Consider the following 19,668-nt stretch of genomic DNA (forward strand, 5'->3'; position numbering starts at 1 on the left):
GAACTTTTAGGCAAGATAAATATTTATTAGCATAGTAGCAGAGCAAAATCAAGACATCTGTTCAAATTTTCTGGAAACTATGATAGAAGACTACTGACTAGAGAGCTACAGCTCTTGAATATAGAGATGTAATAAACATTGACCCTTCTTTCACTGTTTAGTGTTAAAAGAACATTTGCCTTTTCAAAAAGGCAAAAAAAAAAAGAAGTGTTAGATTAGAGTCTAAAGTGCTGCAGAAAGGTGATATTTTACTGGTAGGTTGACCAGTGATTTTTAAACAAATATCCCTGAAGATATAAGATATTTTGGTGGTTGACTCTGGCCAAATTCCAGGTGTCCACCAAAGCCACTCTGTCACTCTCCACAAATGGACAGGGAGAAGAAACCAAAGCCTAAGCTTCATGAGGTGAGATAACTACCAGAGAGATCAAGCATCAAATATTGCCACAGACAAAAGAGACTTAAATTTGTGATATTAACTGAATTTATTATTAACAAAAACAGAGCAGGATAATGAAAAGTAAAATGCATCTTAAAACCACCTTCCCTCCACTTTTCTTTTCTTCCCAGGCTCTACCTCCTCTTCCAGGGAGGCTCAGAGAGACAGGGAATGGGGCTATGATCAGTTCATCCCCTGAGGTTTCTCCTGCTCTTCAAGGAGAGGAGGCCTTCCCCTGCTCCAACATGGGGTCCCTCCCATGGGAGATTGTTCTCTATGAACTTCTCCAATCTGAGTCCATCCCGTGGGCAACAGCTCTCCATGAACTGCTCCAGTGTGGATTGCTCTTCCACAGGGTGCAGCAGTTCAGGCACAACTGCTCCAGTACGAGTTCTCCACAGGGTCACAAGTCCCACCACAAAACCTGCCCTACCATGGGCTCCTCTCTCCAAACATCCCTGTCACATCCCTGCTCCAGCACAGGCTTCCCAGCCTCATCTCAGGCAGCCACCTGCTCTGGCATGAGGATCCTGCACAGGCTGCAGGTGGGTCTCTGCATCCCCATGGTCCTCCATGGCCTGCAGGGGAATCTCTGCTCCAACACCTGGAGTGCCTCCTCCCACTCCTCCACTTGGTACCTTGCACAGATGTTGCTCTGCCCAAGAAAACATATATTTTTTCTTTCTTAAATATGTTATTAAAAAGACATTACTGTCCTTCATGATGGGCTCAGCCTTGGTCAGGAGCAGGTTGGCCCTGGGATAAGCTGGCATTGACTCTGCCAGACATGGGGGAAGCTTCTAGCAGCTTCTTACAGAAGTCACCCCTGTAGCACCCATCACCAAAATCTGGCCACACAAACCCAAAAAAGATATTAATTCACCAGAAACTACGTAAGTGCTTAAAGACCTTGGGTAGATAGTGGTTTTTGAATCCTATGTTTTTTCCACTAGAATAGATTTTGATAGGTGGATGATTTAGACAAGAAGGTTTAAAAAAAATACTGCAGAGATGACAAGATTTAGAGATATTCTTAGATTCTAAAATTATCTTCAGAATATGCTTTAAGTGAACTACTGAACTTTCATTGTCAAATACTCCATTTTAGCATTGAGGAGTAAATCAAACTCTTCACCATCCTCTCTCCCCAGCAAGCATTTTTGCTGCTCATCAAAACAAATCTTATTGCAATACCCTACTGCAGAACTTAGCATCTGGCAAAATTATGTTACTAATTTATTTTGAAGAATATAACCCAACACAGAAGTGCAAACAGAGCAGATGACACTTGGCAAAATTCCAATTCAAATTCAAATTCCATTTATTTTCAAATTATATTAGCAGCAGAGTTTTGTGGAAAGATTTTTTAGTTAGTGTTCATTTGCTTGTTTTTTAAATTTTTTTAATTATTAGAATTTGGTTGTTCACTCAGGGGCTTTGTTGGATTGCCTTTTTTTCTTTTTTTTAGTTTTCCCTTGAGTTGTTTTGGGTTTGTTTTTACCAAAAAACAAACAAACAAAAAAGACTCTTTATTATTACAGTCATGCAAAAGACGCAGAAATTGAAAATCTGTATGCTTGGGATCCCATCATGTTCTTGAAACCATCTGGAGTCCTTTGTGAGTAAAAGGTTGGGGTATGAGAACGGACACAGAACTCCTGAATTTTAGAATATAAAATAATCTAGAATGTTAGCAACAGAAGAAGGAAGACACTTGATTTTTTTAAAACAGCATAGTAAGAAATTTTTTTTTAAATATCAAGGTTTTTTTATAAATTAAGTTAGAAAACATTACACAATTGTTAACAATGCTAGATTGGCCTAAGTACCCTAAGTAGACTTCCAAAACCAATTTAAAAGTGAGAAGACACATATTGCATATTGAGATAGCTATCAATTTTAAGAGGTAGATGACAATATTAATCTATTAGCAGTACAACTTTTATGTAAATATTATTAGATATTGTCTGTGCAGTGCCCTATATTTGTAAGGGTGCAAGGAGAAGGAAAAACACTGCCTCTCATCTAAAAGCAACTGTATTCATCTAATTCTTTGGTCTACATCACCAGCTCTTCTGGAAATGCAGGTGGGGGGAATTTAAAGGATTAGTAAGGTAAGGAAAACAAATAAAATCAACCCTATTTGTGTACGTAGGCAGAACACACCATCCAGACTGCAGTGAGGGTGGCTGAGCTCACAGCACAATCCTCAGGACAGCTTGGCTACATTGAGTAGAAAAGGCAGAAGCCCTCACAGGCAGAAAAAGAAGCCTCAGAAGTCGTGCACAGTACTTCCATGATGCCAATTCAGACTCATTGCCTAATGTATCTATGAAGGTACTTCACTGCTGGAAAACCACCTCTATTCCTATTCACCCTGTCCATCAGATTTCTGGGTTACCATTAAGAGGAAAAAGCATTAAGTAATAGCAGCACTGATGGAAAGGCTTTGCCACAGTGATGATCCGAGTGTGTTGCTAACCTGCCAGCATCTGTAAAATGCTGGCTGTTACTAAAGACATCCATCTCAAAGTGTTAAAAGCACGGCTCAGTACAAAAATGGGATGACAATTTTTCTGTCCTTTGGATAGTCTTCAAATTTCTCAAGGTACCATCTGAAAAACAAAGAAAAATCTGATGAGTATTGAGTCTTCAAAACACTGCTGAGAAAATGAAAGAATTGTACAATGTGTTTAATTTAATCTATACATGTTTTTGTCTACAAAAAAAAAAGCCTTTATAACCTACTCTGGATAGAAAAATGGCATTTACTGCACTCATCCTAATGATATCTAATCACCAAATATAACAAAACTAAGTTACAGCAGCCAGCAATGGGAAATCAAACCAACAGATGTGGTGAGATATGTCAGGGAAGGAATTCAAAATGTAGGGTGTTATACATACTGAGTATTTACATATTTTAAAATTAGAGGGAGAAAAAGTAAAATCAATTGTCCTTGCATAATGACTTCATGTGGAAGCAAGGGATACTTCACACACAGGAAGGAGAGTCTCATTCTGCATAGAAGCATCTTTGGCTTCAGTTAGAATTTGGGTAAACAAACTGAACATGATGAACATTGCACTTGCCTTATTGCTAACACCCCTCAAAGACCATCACTATTTTCAAATCCAGACAATTTAAAAAAATGCAGAGCACTATCAAATATTATTTGTGTTTTCACCTTTCATAACAAGCATGTTTACTCCTATTTTTGAATATTTACTCTGCTTCTCTGAAAGAAACGAACTAAATTCACCTGGGCTCCTCGAAAGTGCAGATATTCATAATAGCAATAGCTAACCAACTGTAAGATCAAAGCTGGAATAAACAGAACAAAACATGCAATGCATGATAGGTGCAACCTGCATCTAGGGAATACAATTATTACCCTATTTACCCATTTCAGTCACTTATTCTAAGTTTTTAAAATAAATAAACTACACTAACATGTATCTTCATTTACATGGATTTGCTATTTTTAGTTGCTTGGGTAATTTTTCCTGTACCCCTGTTCCATTTTCATGCATTTTTCCTTTAGTGTAAAAAACTTCCTTTAACAACATTTATCTTTTCTTGATGTTCTGAAAGAGTGCCATCAAGGCTTAAGACTGGTGGAAACCAACCATGGAATTTGAGCCTGAAGAAGGTAATACACAGGGAGAGGCAGGAGAACCTGTCCTTGCTTCATCTGCCAAGGAGGAGACACTCAGAAGTCAATTGGATGAGCCCTGGGCAACTGGGCAGAGCCTTGTGGTTTGCCACACACCAGTTGACTGGACAACCTTCCAATGCTCCTCCCAACTCAAGATACTCTGCAACTCTGCTCACTAATAGCAGGTGATAAAACAGGAAGAGACGGTCAAAGGCAACAGGTTTGGAAGGTCCAGGTTGGATAGTGGACGGAACTTGTTCACTGGGAGGGTATCACAGACCCAAACAAGGAACAGGAAAACCTCTTTCTGGAGGTTTTTAGCACTCCATTAGACATAGACATGGCTGCCCTCACAGATGGTCAGTATTTTTTTTCAACCCATTTCCTCCTTAAATTCATGTTTATTTTCTCTTATGCCACTAAGTTTCAACATGAGAACCAAAGCAGGAAGCTGAAAATATCCAAAATAAAATTAACATGCTCAAATTCATTTAAGCATGCTATTCCTTAATGAGAATCCTTTCAGGAAACAAGTCTCCCCAAGCTATGGTCCTTCTTGTTAGCGGGAAAGCCACACTATAAATACAGTACATGAACAGTCAGAATGTTTAGAGCAGATAGTTCATTAAATGTCATCTATCAGAACTGTTTTCATAATGTCCATACAATTGATTATAGACAGTATGATACAGACATGACTATGAAGTGTGCCTGTTAAAGACAGCTTGGGTGATTTAAAAAAATTTATATATTAGAGAAACAAATTTGAGAAGGGATAGTATTTGATTAACTAAGACAATATTGCTAAACTTGCCTATAATTTTTACAGATCCAGGATGAACTATCTTCATTTAAACATTATTTTGACCACCTTGTTGTACTGTGTTTATGTTCTGTACTATTCTGCTGAAATTCTGCAGTACTTAGTTTTCTCAGAGTATTCTTTATCATATTCTACCCTACAGCAACATTCTCTTTCACAAGACTTGCTCTGCAACATCCCTGTAGGATGAGGCATAATTTGTGAAATGGAAATGCAGTGTGGCATAGAGACAACAGAACTGACAAGGCAGGAACACTTACTTGTGGTGTTGTCTTGCCCTTGAACTCAGGATGAAGAGAGTGCACAAGGCAAATGCAAAGCTTTCAATGGTGCAGCAGGCAAGGGCAAACCCAAACCATTCCAGGATCTCTCCAAAAAAGTTGGCTCCGCTGACATACTCAAACATTCCTCCTGGAAGCAGGACAGACTCAGTTCAAAATACCTTAGTCAGGATGTTCAATGTTACCTTTTCTGTACACCAAGTAGGAGCTATATCACCAATGTCTCTATTTGATTTTTAAAGGCAGTGGAAACAGCATTTTTCAGTTCAAGCTGCACTATGAAGGAACACTTCAGACCTCATTCTAAGACAGACCTTTTGTAGCTCCACTTTTCCTCTTTAAATAAAGAAAAAAAGATTTACTAGCATCAGAAGCAAGTAAATGCCTTTGTGAATAATTACTTAACGACATGTTCTTTGATTATACCCTAAAACTTTTTTAAAATACGTAGAAATAGAAGACATACTCCCCTTGAGCCCCAGAAAATACTCATAGGATTACTTAGCCTACAATTTCATTTCTTTAAGTACTTTAGAATATAAGTTAATTATGAACAATACCATTAATTATGAACAATACTATTATTAAGTAAAGTTCCAAATTTGTTCTGTAGCTTACAGTTATTGCACTTTTGTTCCCATGCTTCATCAGATTTGCTGTTTCAGCCTCTATATGCAGTAAAAATTTGGCAGTCTGTGTTAAATCGATTGTATAGAGAATTGTGCATAAACAATTGGTACTCAGCTGCTGGGAATTTTATAAATCAAGAATTTCACCCTAATTCTAAAGTTGATGTACAAATGGATAACATCTCAGTGTGTGCTTTACCAGTGGGACTAAACAAACAAGTATTTGGCAAATGTAATAAAGAACATGCTTTGACCTTGCTCTCTAATTACACTACCTTTGTGACAAAAGAAAAGTGAAATTCTAGCACTTGAACTGGATAAGCAACATCAAAAAGACCAGCTACTCCTGATCTTACAGCAAATACCGTATTTCCTTCAGAACCTTTTTGTACACTGAACAGAGTATAATATGTTCATATTAATTTTTCACATGAGCACTTCCATTTACATCTATTAAAATTATAATTATTTTCATTTGGGTGAAAAATAACAATCTGCCTTATATATCTTAGTTCTTACAGTTTTATTTAAAAAAATTAACAACCAAGAAAAAGCAACAACTAAGAAAAAAAATGTAATGAGATAACAGAATTCAGAGGTATTGTCTTTCTGCTCTCAGTGAGTGTAATGTACCAAGAAGAGTGCCTGTTTCCAAAAGTGATAATAAACCTCAACACTTCAATATAGGCTCTATAAGAAAGCCTTTCATATTCTCCATTTCCCCACGAAGGCCAGAATTTACAATGCCAAATTCATTTGGATTTCTGTCCTCCTTTCCCTGTGTCTCCCTTTTCAAAATTGTTGCTGTTCTCCAATTACTTCAGGTACCTCCCTCTTATATTGGACATGAGATGGGTCACATGCTGAGTACTTTCTTCATTCCCCTGCTGCCCCCACACTGAGTGAATAATTTAGGTCTTTCTCCTCCACCCACCTGCTGATTCTCTGAAAAGTTGAGCAACGGAAAAAAAAATGGGACATTTTTACCCCTTTTTAAAAATATAGCCAATGTTGGTCAAGAAACCCAAAGATTTGCACAAGCCAAGTGACATAATGAAACAGATTCCTTCCAATATTTGGCTTCAGAGGGAAAAGAATGTTTCCCAAACTATAAAATCACTTCCCATGGTAGAAAACAAAATGCTATTTCCAGTTGCCTCTTGTATCTTAAATTACTATCTCCTCTAAAATACACCAAGCTCTAGAAGACTATTCTCACACAGAATCATTTTAGATTGGAAGGGATCTCTTGAGATAATCTTGTTCAACCAGCACTGTTGAAGCAAGATCTGCCAGAACAGGTTGTCCAGGACTATGCCCAGTGTGGTTTTGAGTCTCCCTTCAATCTCTCTGAGCAACCTGCTCCACACCTGTGTGTTTGACCATCCTCCCAGCCAAAAAAAAAAAAAAAAAAATTCAGATATAATTTTATGTGCTTGAATTTTGTGTCCACTGCCTCTGGTCCTGTCAATAGGCACCACTAAGGAGAGCCTGGTTCTCTTTTCTTCATAGTATATAAACTTTGGTAAGATCTCCCTGAGCCTTCTCTTCTCTAGTCTGAAAAGTCTAAGCTCTCTCCACCTCTTCTTATATGAGAGATACTTCTTTATGTTGTATTAATTTCTGTACCATTTTACTTACCTCTTGGTATCTTGTAACCAGTTTCCCCTGGTTTTCTCAGATTTCTGAGAATATGATCAGAATGAATATTGATGGCCATGCCAATCAACCATCCTAAAAAACCTGAAGAGAAATATTGAAAATACTATATTTAGTGCACTGTGTTTGTTCAGAAAACAAACTACAGTCCAATACCACATTAGGCATATTGTCTCAAAGCAGTAGTAATGTAAGCAGCATAAACAGCTCTGGTGACATCCTGCACAGTCCCAGCCCCACACTGTGCTCTTCAATCAGCAGAACTCACAGTATCAACAGCTCCCTAGACAGGAAACAGCACTTCAAAAATGAAGTTTATTCTTATGTTGCTAGACTTATATAAATGTATTTACGTGCATATATATGCAGATGTAACGTATACGTTTCCCTAACTTTGACATAGAAAAATATGCTAAGATTTTACACACTGAAGGAAACAGCCATTTTTAATCTTCCCAGAGGGACACATCTTAGCCCCACTCTCCTTTGACTATGTTACTGATAGCACATCAGAATTTCCCCAACAGATTTCTGTGCAATAAAAGGAATACAATTGTGAAGGAATTAACGGGCCATTTAATCATTCAGCAAAATGGTTTAGCCATTTATTACAGGCTTTCACAGAAACTGAGATTGTTGTCACACTCTACATCCTTATGTTGCCATGAGGGTGGGATAAATCAAAAGGAATTTAGGATTGGAATCCATTATTTTTATCCCTTGGCAACATGTTACCTATGTTATCTTCCCTTGAAGGCAGCATTCCCTGCTGACAAGGAATGGATAAGATCTGTGTTTTGAGGTTAACCAGTGCCTCATCTCAGATTCTGTGATTAGTCTTCCTAACAAGACACAATCATCTGGAGCATCCAGATACCTATGAATATTAGGAGAGACACTGGCAACCACATCCCTTGCCTGCAAGATTATACCCAGATATGGACAATGCATACACGCTCTTCAGGTTTGATGTGCAACGAGAGCAGAGGTGACACGTGTGCTTAGTTGCCTGGTGGCCAGATAAAAAGCTTCATGCAGCAGTTGAGGAGCTGATGTTCTGTAACCTGCACCTTGTAAGTTACAGGTGCTGTTCTGCTTTGCAGAACTGCTACTAAAGAAGTGTTTTGATGCACAAAAGAGTTAGCCATGAACATTCAAAGGAAGTAGTTGAATAGGGACTTAAAGGAGTAAGAAAAGACACGGCATACTGCAAAGGGTTTGAAGAAGCTAAAGCAAGCAAAGGAAGAAAGGAGTTTCCAACTACAAGTGCAGACAGATTAGGAAAGGACACAAGGGTGAGGCACAGAGGTGTTGGTGTCCTGTTTATAGCAGCCACCACTTCACAGTTTCACCAACTCTCTTGGTAAACTCACAAGCTCTTAATTGGCACTCAGGTGCAAGATTCATGCTGAAAGATTATGACGTTCTTGGTTTGCAAGTTTATGGTTCTGCATTTGAAGCAGAACATTCCTGTTTCTCTGAAAACACACAAGTTCACTGCTCTGAACTAAACCAACACACAGTCCAGAGAAACCATGAGGAAATCACATCAAAACCATATTCCTGCTCGAAATCAATTACTGCTGTAGATATAAGTTATTGTGGTCCTCAAAACAGACAAACTATATAAAAGAGTTCCACAGTGAGAGGTTACACAGCCCACTAGTCTGCCTTTGACTGATGAGGCAAAACATTCTGGTTTATCTTCAGATGAAAATGATCTTCCTATAAAGATTTCATTAGGAAATTGTACTATCATTTTGACAGCAAGCAAAAGTAGATGTCTAGGAAACAAAAAAATTGAATAAATAAATTACTTTGTCACTAAATACCTTAGTCTTTTAATCATATCCTTCAAGTATAAATGTAACCTCACTTCCCCACTGGGAGTGAATGATCAACCCCTCCACCCCTTCCTTGTGTGGCCAGTTTTGTCATTTGACAAAGCCACCCCCCAATTACAAGGGGAGCTGGATTGGTGTCTGTGTGTGTATCCAATATAGATATCCTGACACCAAGGACTTGCAGCATTTGCCATGGCATTATGAACAGTAGTTAGCAGCTACCCTTGCTAGATTTTTTTACTCCGTGATTTTGTTACTTTAGTTTAATCTACATGTTAGACAGAAAAGCTTTGCTTCTTCTAAACCTGCATGCTGCTGGTTCCATGTAGGGCTTCAAGGTTCTATATGAAAAAAAAAAATACCTGACCTGGATTTACTTGGCTGTTAGAGAGTAAAGACGACAATCAGATCATCTAGCACTGCAGAAAGAAGTGTCAGTTCAAAGGCTAAAAAAGGTAAAAAGGCCTCCAGCTACACCAATGAGAAAACTATGAGAAGACTTATAAAATGGCATTGAAGATACCATAAAATCACAATAAAAAATTAAGAGCTATGAAGACAGAGGAAAATGACACCTGATGTTCTCATGGCATGATTTAACTCACCTGTAATGAAGCGTGAGCCGCCCAGCCAGCCTGCAGGGTAAGTTGCATAGGTGGTTAAGCTTCGGCCCTGCAAGTACCCGTTGAAAGCACAGAACAGAAGCGCTAACACAAAAGTGAAAAACGGCGTTGGTTTTCCTTCTCGGATCAGAAGGGGAAAGATGAGTGCCCTATAGCAAACAAAGAAAAGAAAATTTATTGTATTAACCACAAAAATGATAGTTTTGAAGTCCAAACATTGTGCACACTACCCTACTTTACAAATTCTCAGCACCAGCCCTTGGTGTCTGAAAGGATAGCTGCACTTGCTTTAATATCTAAAACATTCTTTTTTTTTTTTTTGCCTAGTTGGAATTACAAAACCAGTCCTCTCTACTGTATGGCAGAAATTTTGAACTTTGCATCCAAAGCAATTACTTTGGTGAGAGGAATAAAGACAACTGATATTAAGCACAGTCCATTTTTGTCCCTAAACCCTCAGTTGTATCATCAAGCTTTCTGAGATGAGCTAGGAAACAAGACCCCTCCACTAAATTCCCCCAGCATTTCCAGGAGGAAAGTCAATCCCCTTTAAATTAACCTAATTGACCTCAGTTTCCTCCCTATCCTGTAAGCCAAAACATTAATTGCTTCACCTTGACAGTCTTGGTCTACTCTATGACACCTCTAAAGATGTGACAAACCCTCAATTGCCATCCCATTTGGGAAAGGAATCTTGATTGCTTTTCCTGGGGGATTATGCAAGTAAACAAACTAGCTCCAAACAAGAAGAGCAGGTGAATACTCTTGTGCTCTTTCTTGTGGTACTAGCCAACTCCCAATTGTCTATTGATTTAATTATGATCTATACTGATATAGAAGCAGGATCACTGAAGCCTGAGCATTCTTCATGTGTTTTCCACCTACCCAAGGACAACTGCTTCAAAATAACCTTTCCAAAGGAAGTCCAACGCTAACAGCTTTCAAGAAAGAGTAATAAATTCACTACAGGATTATTTAAAGCATGCAATGCCACAAGAAACAGAACTAGATAACAGAGGTCTCTTCCAGTCTACACATACCTACACAAGAGTCCCTTGGGTTTGGCAATAGCAACAAGCAAGTGGAAAAAAAGACACTGCAGCACAGCTCACCTTTTTGTACAAATCATTGCCTCACATTCCTAGTTATTCCCAGACATCAAGGATGAGTTGAGATCCCATGTAAAAACTAATGTCTTTACGCTTAAGAATAGAAAAAGGGGGAGCAAAGACACAATTGCAGGTTTTCAAAGGCAGCCTCCAGGCCAACCATATGTCACATACCTCCCCACAACAAGGCTGTGGAACACACTTGGTCAAAAGCAAGAGCTTCTCTCAATAGGTACCAGAAAATAACTTATCAGCCAAACAAGGGGCTTAAAATAAACCTGACAAGCCTAACCCTCCTGCCTTGGCAGCAAATTTACTCGTGGAGTACGACAAGTAGCTACTGTCCATAACTTGAAGGGAACAGCAAGATCACACCTGGGCTCCAACTAAGCTGCCTTCTCCAAGTATTTTTACAAAATGCCTGAATACTCTTGACTACCTGGCAACATAGGGCACTCAGCCCCAGCCTTGCCAGTATTTTAATGAATCATTGAATACACTGAGCTAGAGGAAACATACAAGGCTCATCCAGTCCAACTCCTGCAACGAACGCTATGTTGAAAGACAATGTTGAACAATAGAAAATAGCTATTGTTTAGCAACATCAAGATTATATCAGAACAAGGTGCTGAACTTTCCCGGTTGTAACACAGTGACCTTAAGACAGCCTGCTCAATCCACTGCTGAAGCGGGAGGCACAGCAGCAGCAGCAGCACAGGGATGGAGCGGGGCGCTTAGGGAGCGCCAAGAGCATCGCCGGAGCATCGCAGCGCACAGCGCGCACAAGGCAGCCGGCACCGCATGGCCACGGCAATTCGCCGGGCTGCCGTAACAATGCAGGGCACATCGCAGTGTAGCGAAGCAGAAGAGACATGAGTAACTATTACATTAAATAACAAAAGCTAATTAACAGAACCTCAACCCCTTCGGTCAGGAAGCAGCAGCCAGGTATCTCTATGAAGACCGAGCCCTTCCCCTGCCCCCAGCACGCAGGGAGCCCCCGCCATCCGCCCCAGCCCCGCCCGCGCCGCCGCACCTGTGCGCGTAGTGCAGGAGGAAGCAGCCCAGCAGGACGCGGTTGGGCCGGGCGGCCGCGACCGCCCCGCCGCAGACGGCGAGCCCAAGCGGGACGAGGAGCGAGGGCAGCTCCTGCACCACCCAGGCGGGGCGGGCGGGCAGCAGCCAGCCGAAGCGCCGCGAGGAGTACCGGCCGTAGGGCATGGGGATGAAGCGGAGCAGCAGGGAGGAGACGGCGCCCAGCGCCATCAGCCCGTAGGAGAAGAGCTCCAGCAGCCGCCGCTCCTCGGGGCCCTCGGCCCAGCGCCACAGCGCGCACACACCAGCATCGCCGGCAGAGCCCATCGCGCTCCGCCGCCTCGGTTCATCGGGCACCGCCAGTGGCCGCCGGGGGCGTGCCCGCCGCGCCGCCCCGCCCCCGCCCGCCCGTTGTGGGTGGGGCCGGGCCGGGCCGGGCCGGGCCGGGCGCTCGGGAAGTTCCGCCGGGAAGCGGCGCCGGGAGAAGGCGGGCCCGCGCGTGCGCGCCGGGAGCACGCGGCCACCGCGCGGTCCCTCCGGCCGGCCGGGAGCGGGAGCGGCCGCTCTTCCTGACGGCGGGGCTGGTGGCGCGGCTCGGCCGCCGCCTGGCTGCCATGGGCCGCAGGGCGCGGGACCGCCGGCGGCAGCAGCAGCAGCAGCGGCAGGAGCGGCAGGAGCGGGGTGGCGGCGGAGGGGACCAGGCGGTGAGAGCCGGGCCGGGGGAGGTGAAGCGGGGCGGGAGCGCCGGGGCCGCCGGGCTGACGGCGGCGATGCTTTTCTTCAGGGCTGGGCCGGCGGCTACCCCGAGATCGTGAAGGAGAACGAGCTGTTCGAGCGGTACTACCGGGAGCTGGGCATCGTGCCCGCCGGAGAGTGGGACGCGTTCATGGCGGCGCTGCGGGAGCCGCTGCCCGCCACGCTGCGCATCACCGGCTACCGCAGGTACGGCTGGCGCTCCCGGAGCCGCCGGCACACGGGGACGTGTCCCAGCCGCGGCAGGGCGTGGAACTGCGCCGGCCTTAGGGCTCCTTCCAGCCCGGACAGTGCTGTGATTCTGTGATTCTCCATCCGGTGTCCCTCCCGTGTCTCTCCATGCAGCCACGCCAGGGAGATTCTCCACTGCTTGAAGGAAAAGTACTTCCGAGAGCTGCAGGACCTAGAGGTGGACGGCCAAAAGGTCGAGATGCCGCAGTCGCTGAGCTGGTGAGTGATCTGGAGGCGAGATTAGACATTCTGCATGCTCCCATCAACCAGCCTGGCTCATCCGTCTAGTTCTTCTGCCTCTGTTCTTTTCCCATCTCTTTTCCACCAGGTATCCTGAAGAATTAGCCTGGCACACTAACTTGAGTAGAAAAATCTTACGCAAGTCCCCACAACTGGAAAAGTTTCATCAGTTTCTGGTTAGCGAGACAGAATGTGTAAGTTTTGGATAGATCTTGATTTTTTTCTGGCATATTGTGAGCAATGTTTTATTGAAATACATCATGAAAGATGGAGACTCTCTTTTTTCTCTCAGAATTTGAATAGCTCAGAAGAATCTGAATTTTGTGGTGCAGTTGGCAGTGGTGCATCCAATGATTCTGGTGCATAACTGCAGCTACAAATATTTGCCTAAACTAATTGCATTTTTTTGCTGTTGTTGGGGATGTTAAAATGAGTCCCTGTAAAATGATCAGTTGCTGTTAGAAACCATATGTTTAAACCCAGTAGAAAGTGCATGCATGGGCATGACAGCACTTAAGTGATGGATGTTTGTCACTTGATTCGAGCCAGTTTCTCTTTTTTGAGCAGAAACTGCAGAATTAATACAATTGGAGCAAATACGCAATTATTAGAAATTACAGTTGAGTGAGATACTGTGATTTTTTTTTTCATTTGTTAAATTCTAGCAGAATTTACTCCTAAGTTTATAGTTTGTTATTTTAATACACAACAATTTGAAAGCTTTATTGCAGAAGAAATGCATCCTTTCATGGAATAAAAACAAATTGAATTTCTGTTTTCCTTTCAAGGGAAACATCAGTCGTCAGGAGGCTGTTAGTATGATCCCACCTCTGCTGCTTAATGTTAGCCCTCATCATAAGGTAAGTCTAGAATATAATGTGTGCTAAAGTTTGTTCCCTGAAATTAGCTTAACTGAGCTACAAATCACAAGAGCAGTGTCAGGGTTGATACTCGGTTCTGTTTTGTGTTGGTACATTTTATGCTTTCTGCACATCATCAGCAACACTCAACTAATGTTCAGATCACAAAAACACTATCAGAGGAGCATCTCCTTTTTCAGCTGTGTGTAATACCCTGAAAGAGGCGCTTAGATTTTAGGCAGTTGCATAGTCTTATTGTCAAAGTGTAAGTGTGTTTAGCTGCATTTGAGTTATGTACTCTTGTTACAACCTGCTTTTAAAGTAAGCTGACTGTTTTTAACTTCCTCTTTCTATCACACTGTGAACAGATGTAGTTTTCAAGATGCAAGTAATAATACTCCCTGCCTCATAGATTTCACTCCTCTATGCCTTTTGCAGGAGCTGAAAAATTCTGCTCTATAAATAATCTGTGAGATGAAATATTTTGGGTTGAGCTGAAACATGCTGTTGGTGGTGGCTAAACACTATAGGGTGCTAACTTTAACTGTAGTGTGTAAGGAATGCCCATGGTATTTTCTTAGGGCATGCCATAGGAGTGAGGATATCTGGTGGCAAACTTTCTGCTCTAACTTGGTGATGTTTTCATACTCTGTGCTTGTTAGCAGACTGAATCTGTCAGGCAGCCTCACTCTTAATCTGTTAAATTAATGAGCTAGTTGCCTTGCCATCTTAAGCAGCCATGCTGTGTTCTTCTTTCTTAAATTTTCATGCTGTATCTTAAATTTTTATGTTTATCAGACTTCTAACATGTGTTTTAAAGGCTAGTTTGTACACAATTGTTTTTATATCAGCTGTACTTAGCATCTGTAACTTTTCACCTTTTTCCTCCTACTTTTCACCCCAGCCCAGTGTATGACAGCTATGGCTGTTTTATGTGAGGCAAGATCTATTCATCTCTTTTAAGTGAATAGTAAATTGAAATCTCGGTCCTGATGTGTCCCAGGTGTATTTTTATTTCTGTCTGGGATTGAACAGGTGGTGAACACATTCATCTTAATGTAAAACACAAATTGTGGGCATATTTTTGCACACATCTTACATTGTATATGATAAGCTAGCAGTATAAAGGCTTTATGTTGAATGTTTAATTTGGGTGAGTGTTGCAGTGTTTTCCAAAAACGCATGTAAGATTTCATAAATCAGGCTAAGAATAGGTTTTTGTCTTCTCTTGTGCCAAAACAGCAAATGTTTAATGATATAATGATGCCCTGACTTTTCTTTTAGGGCCTTTCATGGTCCTTAGTGCCTTAGTTTAGGAGCTGCTTGTTTGGACCAGAATTGCAGAATTTCCTTAGCTAGCATGTTCTGTATGTCACGTCTAACATGCTGATTCAGTCTTCCACAAGGATAAAATTAATTTCCATTTAATTTTTAATCTATTTTTCCCATTTAATTTTCCCCCACCATCAGTTTACTGGACAGTTTTAGAGTATGTTTAGTTTTAGAGTATATTTAGCCTTGTATATTCTTCATCATTTTTTGTACTTTGCTTTTTTCTAATTGGTGTTCAGAACAGTCATAATTCTACATATTCAAAAATACTTAATTTAAACAAGAACATAGTAAATTTCTCAAGTACTGAAAAAGTACAAGGCAGGAATTTTAAAAATTTTCTTATATTTGTAGATTCTAGATATGTGTGCTGCTCCTGGATCTAAGACTGCACAGCTCATTGAAATGTTGCATGCAGACATGAATGTTCCCTTTCCCAGTAAGTCTGGAAAACTAAAGACTTGTGACTTGAAATTTCTGCTTTTTCTTGTAGTAGATTGTTTTTAATGTCACAGATGAGTAACTGCATTTTACTACATACTGAATTCCCCTAGGGGTTGTTATGAGATTAAAAGTGCACGTTTGGAACTTCATGGACTTCCTTTGCTTGAAAAACAGACATGAATTATATGTATCTTTTCAGTTCAAATTACACTACATGTAATTAGAGCTTAATTTCTGTACATAAATCAGGTTTACTTAGTAGATTGCAGCCCATGAGCCTCTGTGCTTTTGTGGTACTCTGCAAACACTGGATTAAGCTGCTTTAGACTTAAAGAAATCATGATATTTATCATTTTTGTAAACTGCAGTGTCTTTATTTTTGTTTAGATGCTCACAGAAGATACTGCCCCCTGACACTGTAAAGTTGTAGAGAATGTATGAATTCTTTCTTCATTGTACTGAGAATTTGCTGATGTAGAAGTTTTCTTTGGTGGCAGTGGGGTTTTTTTTCTGTTTAGAGGTTTTCATTTGAAAAGTTGAAGGACCCTTGCCTGTGTCTTGCTGCCACAGGATGGGAGCTAAAACTCTTAAGACTGACACATCAGTTAACCTTCAATTTGCTTTAAGTTATTTTATGCTCAGTAAGGGCTCCCCTGTTCATGAGCAGTCTTTTAAGTAAAAATCTCTAGTGAAAGGTTTACAGAACTCTCAGAGATAGGGTAATAAACTATGTAAAATTATTTATCTGTTGAATAGTAAAGCATTTTCCCACTGTTTTATGTTCCCAGGTGGTTTTGTAATTGCCAATGATGTTGACAACAAGCGCTGCTATTTGCTGGTTCATCAGGCTAAGAGATTAAACAGTCCATGCATCATGGTGGTAAATCATGATGCCTCCAGCATTCCTAACCTTCAAATAGACATTGATGGAAGAAAAGAGATCCTCTTCTATGACAGGATTTTATGTGATGTCCCCTGCAGGTACCTTGCATGTGAACTTGAATACATGGATTTTACTGCTTTAGGTGTAGTGATAAATTTTTTATGTTACTGAATTGTGCCTTTTGAGTAGATTAGTGAGTTAGGATGTATAGTTTGGAATGCTTTTTAAGTGTGGGGATACAGAATTGAGGTGAATTTTTTCATTCCAAGTGGTCCTTAAATTTGACCAGTTGAAGGGCTTCAAATTTTGACCTTATGTTCAGGACACTGAAATACAAAGGCAGTGAGGAAACAAAACAGAACAGTGTAGGAGAACGAGTTACAAGGGAGAGGGATTGCTGTTGTTGTGCTACTGCAAATGACTTTGATATGGAGTCTTACACACAAGTAATACAAATCTGTTTGACCTCTGTTGCAGTGGAGATGGAACCATGAGGAAAAACATTGATGTATGGAAGAAGTGGACAACACAAAACAGTTTGCAGCTCCATGGGTAAAAATGCTTATTGCACATCTGCACTTCTTTCATTTTTCTCTCCTTTTTCTATATCTTTAACATCTGCATATATTCACATGTTAATATATGAAAAAGTGAAGACTAGAAAGAGTCATTTTTCTCTCAAATCAAGAGCTTAGTCCTATTGAGAGGAAGTGTAGGGTTTCAGATGTGAGGAGGGGAAGCATGTGAATCTAAATTGCTTGTATTGTTACGAATAGCTGTCATGGAAATACTCATTTAATTGATTTAGACAGGATAGCTAATAAAATGTAACAAATCACTTGGTTAGTATTCTTGGCATTTAGGCAGGTAAAATACTGCTAGAAAATAACAGTAAGTTGTAAAATTTATTAGTGATATTTTAAAGTCTTTAGGATTTTAGAGATCATACACAGTTCAGTTACCTGAGATGGATTTATGTAAACTGATGGTGAATGAGTACTTAGCCTAGTGCAGGCACATGGTAAAATGTACTGATTGAAAAGATTAAAAAAATCAGAACATTTTACTGTGTATTTTTAACAAGCTGGGGATACCATTGGTTAGTGTGACTCAGCTGACCTATGATTTCTTGGCAACTCATTCATTATTGCAGGTCTCATTTTGGTTGGAAGTATGCAGGTCGGGTCTAAACTCATGGTCCAGCTCAGTGATACCTTTCTCAGAAGGCCACTGCTATGTTATCCATAATATTTGTAATAGTCAGATTACTCCTCATTTTAACTGGATTTCTGAGAAGAGTCATATTTTCGGTGTTATTTTTCTATAGTACTCCATAATAAAACCGATTGGGCACTAGAAAGAAAAAAAATATGTTCAAAGTTATGCTGTGTTAGTGTTAATGTTGCTAATTGTTGCTTTAATGTAATAGGTGTCATTGTGAGTGTGTCTGCAGTGTAGAATGCACTAAGCTGACTTAGATCAGCACTGACTATAATTTGTGTACAGCTGTAGAACTCCCCACGTGCTGGCTTAGCCCATGGGGAGTTGTGTGACTGCAGTAAAGCTGTTTGTGTGTTCCTGAATGATAGCTGGCTAGACCAAGGGTGTTCTGTTAGTTTGCAGTTGAGAATTGCAACCCGTGGTGTTGAGCAGCTGGCAGAAGGTGGGAGAATGGTGTATTCCACGTGTTCCTTGAATCCCATTGAAAATGAAGCTGTGATCGCATCTCTGCTGGAAAAGAGTCAAGGTGAGAATGTGGGCTTGAACAGAGTGGGAAACTTTTTTTTTTTCCCTCAACCCAAAAAAGGCTGTGTGTATGATGGTACTAGTGATAATCTTAGTGTGGGTAATACGCTGCTACTTTGCACAACTATGGAAGTCTTTTTGTAACAACAGGATTTCATTAATGTTGCTATGAGCAGTCTTCTTAAATGGGAGTGTGTTGGACCCTTTGACCCCATAGAGTGAATCAGCTGCAAATACAAAACCTGAAGAGTTGTCTAAATGATACAGAAAGCACTTCTGCAGATCAGTGGCATTCAGTCTCTGTTATCTGGCTCCCACTAACTGCTTTCACTGTTTGGAACCCATGTCTGACATCTGTAATTCCTGTGGAAAACTCAGTGTGGAACATTGCTGCTGTGCGCTATAGGAGTAGAAAGCCTGGAGTGTAGTTAAGCAGTTAGAGCTAAGTAATTGTACACCAGTAGGTGGGAGTCACTGATACCTTTAGCATCCTTTGCCCCACATTTTGACATGCTTGGATTTTTAATGTGTTTAAACTCATGGGATTTTTTTTTCATTTTTGGCTTGAATGTGAAGGCTGAGGTTACAAGAGGCGGAAAAACTGAGATGAACTGGGAAGCTGCACTGCATCACTTTGTGATAGTAGGGTTCGGTAGCCCATTTAGTAGCTGGTGTATACTGGTTTTTTTCTGAATCCATAACCTGAAATTTGGAAACATCTAATTGGATTTGGCATGGAAGGTTCCACAGACTTTTTAAAGTTGAGTCTTCTACAGAGCAGAAGCAGCACTATTGCTCCTGGAGCTGCACTTACTCTGGAAGTTGGTAGCTTGTTTTGTGTAATGTTTGCTTTGTGCCAGTAGCTATTCTGGCCCCAAATTATGCATGAAATTTCATTGTCTTAGAAACAGCACTTCAGCTAAAGTGCTTGCAGGTTAATTAGGAATTGTCTATGTAATTTCTGCTCTCATTCTTCTGCGCACTGGGGCAGCTTCGTCTTATGTCCTGTGTGCAGTTTGATCACTTCAATATAAGGAAGTCATTAAACTATTAGAGAGCATGCAAAGGAGGGCAGTAA

General features: G+C 40.9%; 2 protein-coding genes across 2 annotated transcripts in view; one reads left to right on the top strand and one right to left on the bottom strand.

Annotated features, from left to right (window-relative positions):
- SRD5A1 (steroid 5 alpha-reductase 1) lies at positions 1 to 12,569 on the bottom strand. Its single transcript, XM_005484265.4, has 5 exons — positions 12,103 to 12,569; positions 9,940 to 10,106; positions 7,473 to 7,574; positions 5,182 to 5,332; positions 1 to 3,054 (listed from the first exon to the last, which is right to left on the bottom strand). Exons 1-5 carry the CDS (start codon positions 12,426 to 12,428, stop codon positions 2,988 to 2,990), a joined length of 813 nt encoding a protein of 270 aa, XP_005484322.1. The 5' UTR covers positions 12,429 to 12,569; the 3' UTR covers positions 1 to 2,987.
- NSUN2 (NOP2/Sun RNA methyltransferase 2) overlaps positions 12,568 to 19,668 on the top strand; it is a 19,087-nt gene continuing 11,986 nt past the window's right edge. Inside the window, exons 1-9 of the mRNA XM_005484264.4 lie at positions 12,568 to 12,805; positions 12,886 to 13,043; positions 13,200 to 13,304; positions 13,414 to 13,519; positions 14,114 to 14,185; positions 15,872 to 15,956; positions 16,750 to 16,942; positions 17,322 to 17,396; positions 18,461 to 18,591. Of these exons, the coding sequence (XP_005484321.1) occupies positions 12,716 to 12,805; positions 12,886 to 13,043; positions 13,200 to 13,304; positions 13,414 to 13,519; positions 14,114 to 14,185; positions 15,872 to 15,956; positions 16,750 to 16,942; positions 17,322 to 17,396; positions 18,461 to 18,591 (1,015 nt within the window). The 5' untranslated portion in view covers positions 12,568 to 12,715. The remainder of the gene's footprint in view (positions 12,806 to 12,885; positions 13,044 to 13,199; positions 13,305 to 13,413; positions 13,520 to 14,113; positions 14,186 to 15,871; positions 15,957 to 16,749; positions 16,943 to 17,321; positions 17,397 to 18,460; positions 18,592 to 19,668) is intronic.

Source organism: Zonotrichia albicollis, chromosome 1 (assembly GCF_047830755.1).
Source record: "Zonotrichia albicollis isolate bZonAlb1 chromosome 1, bZonAlb1.hap1, whole genome shotgun sequence".
Classification (NCBI taxonomy): Eukaryota; Metazoa; Chordata; class Aves; order Passeriformes; family Passerellidae; genus Zonotrichia; species Zonotrichia albicollis.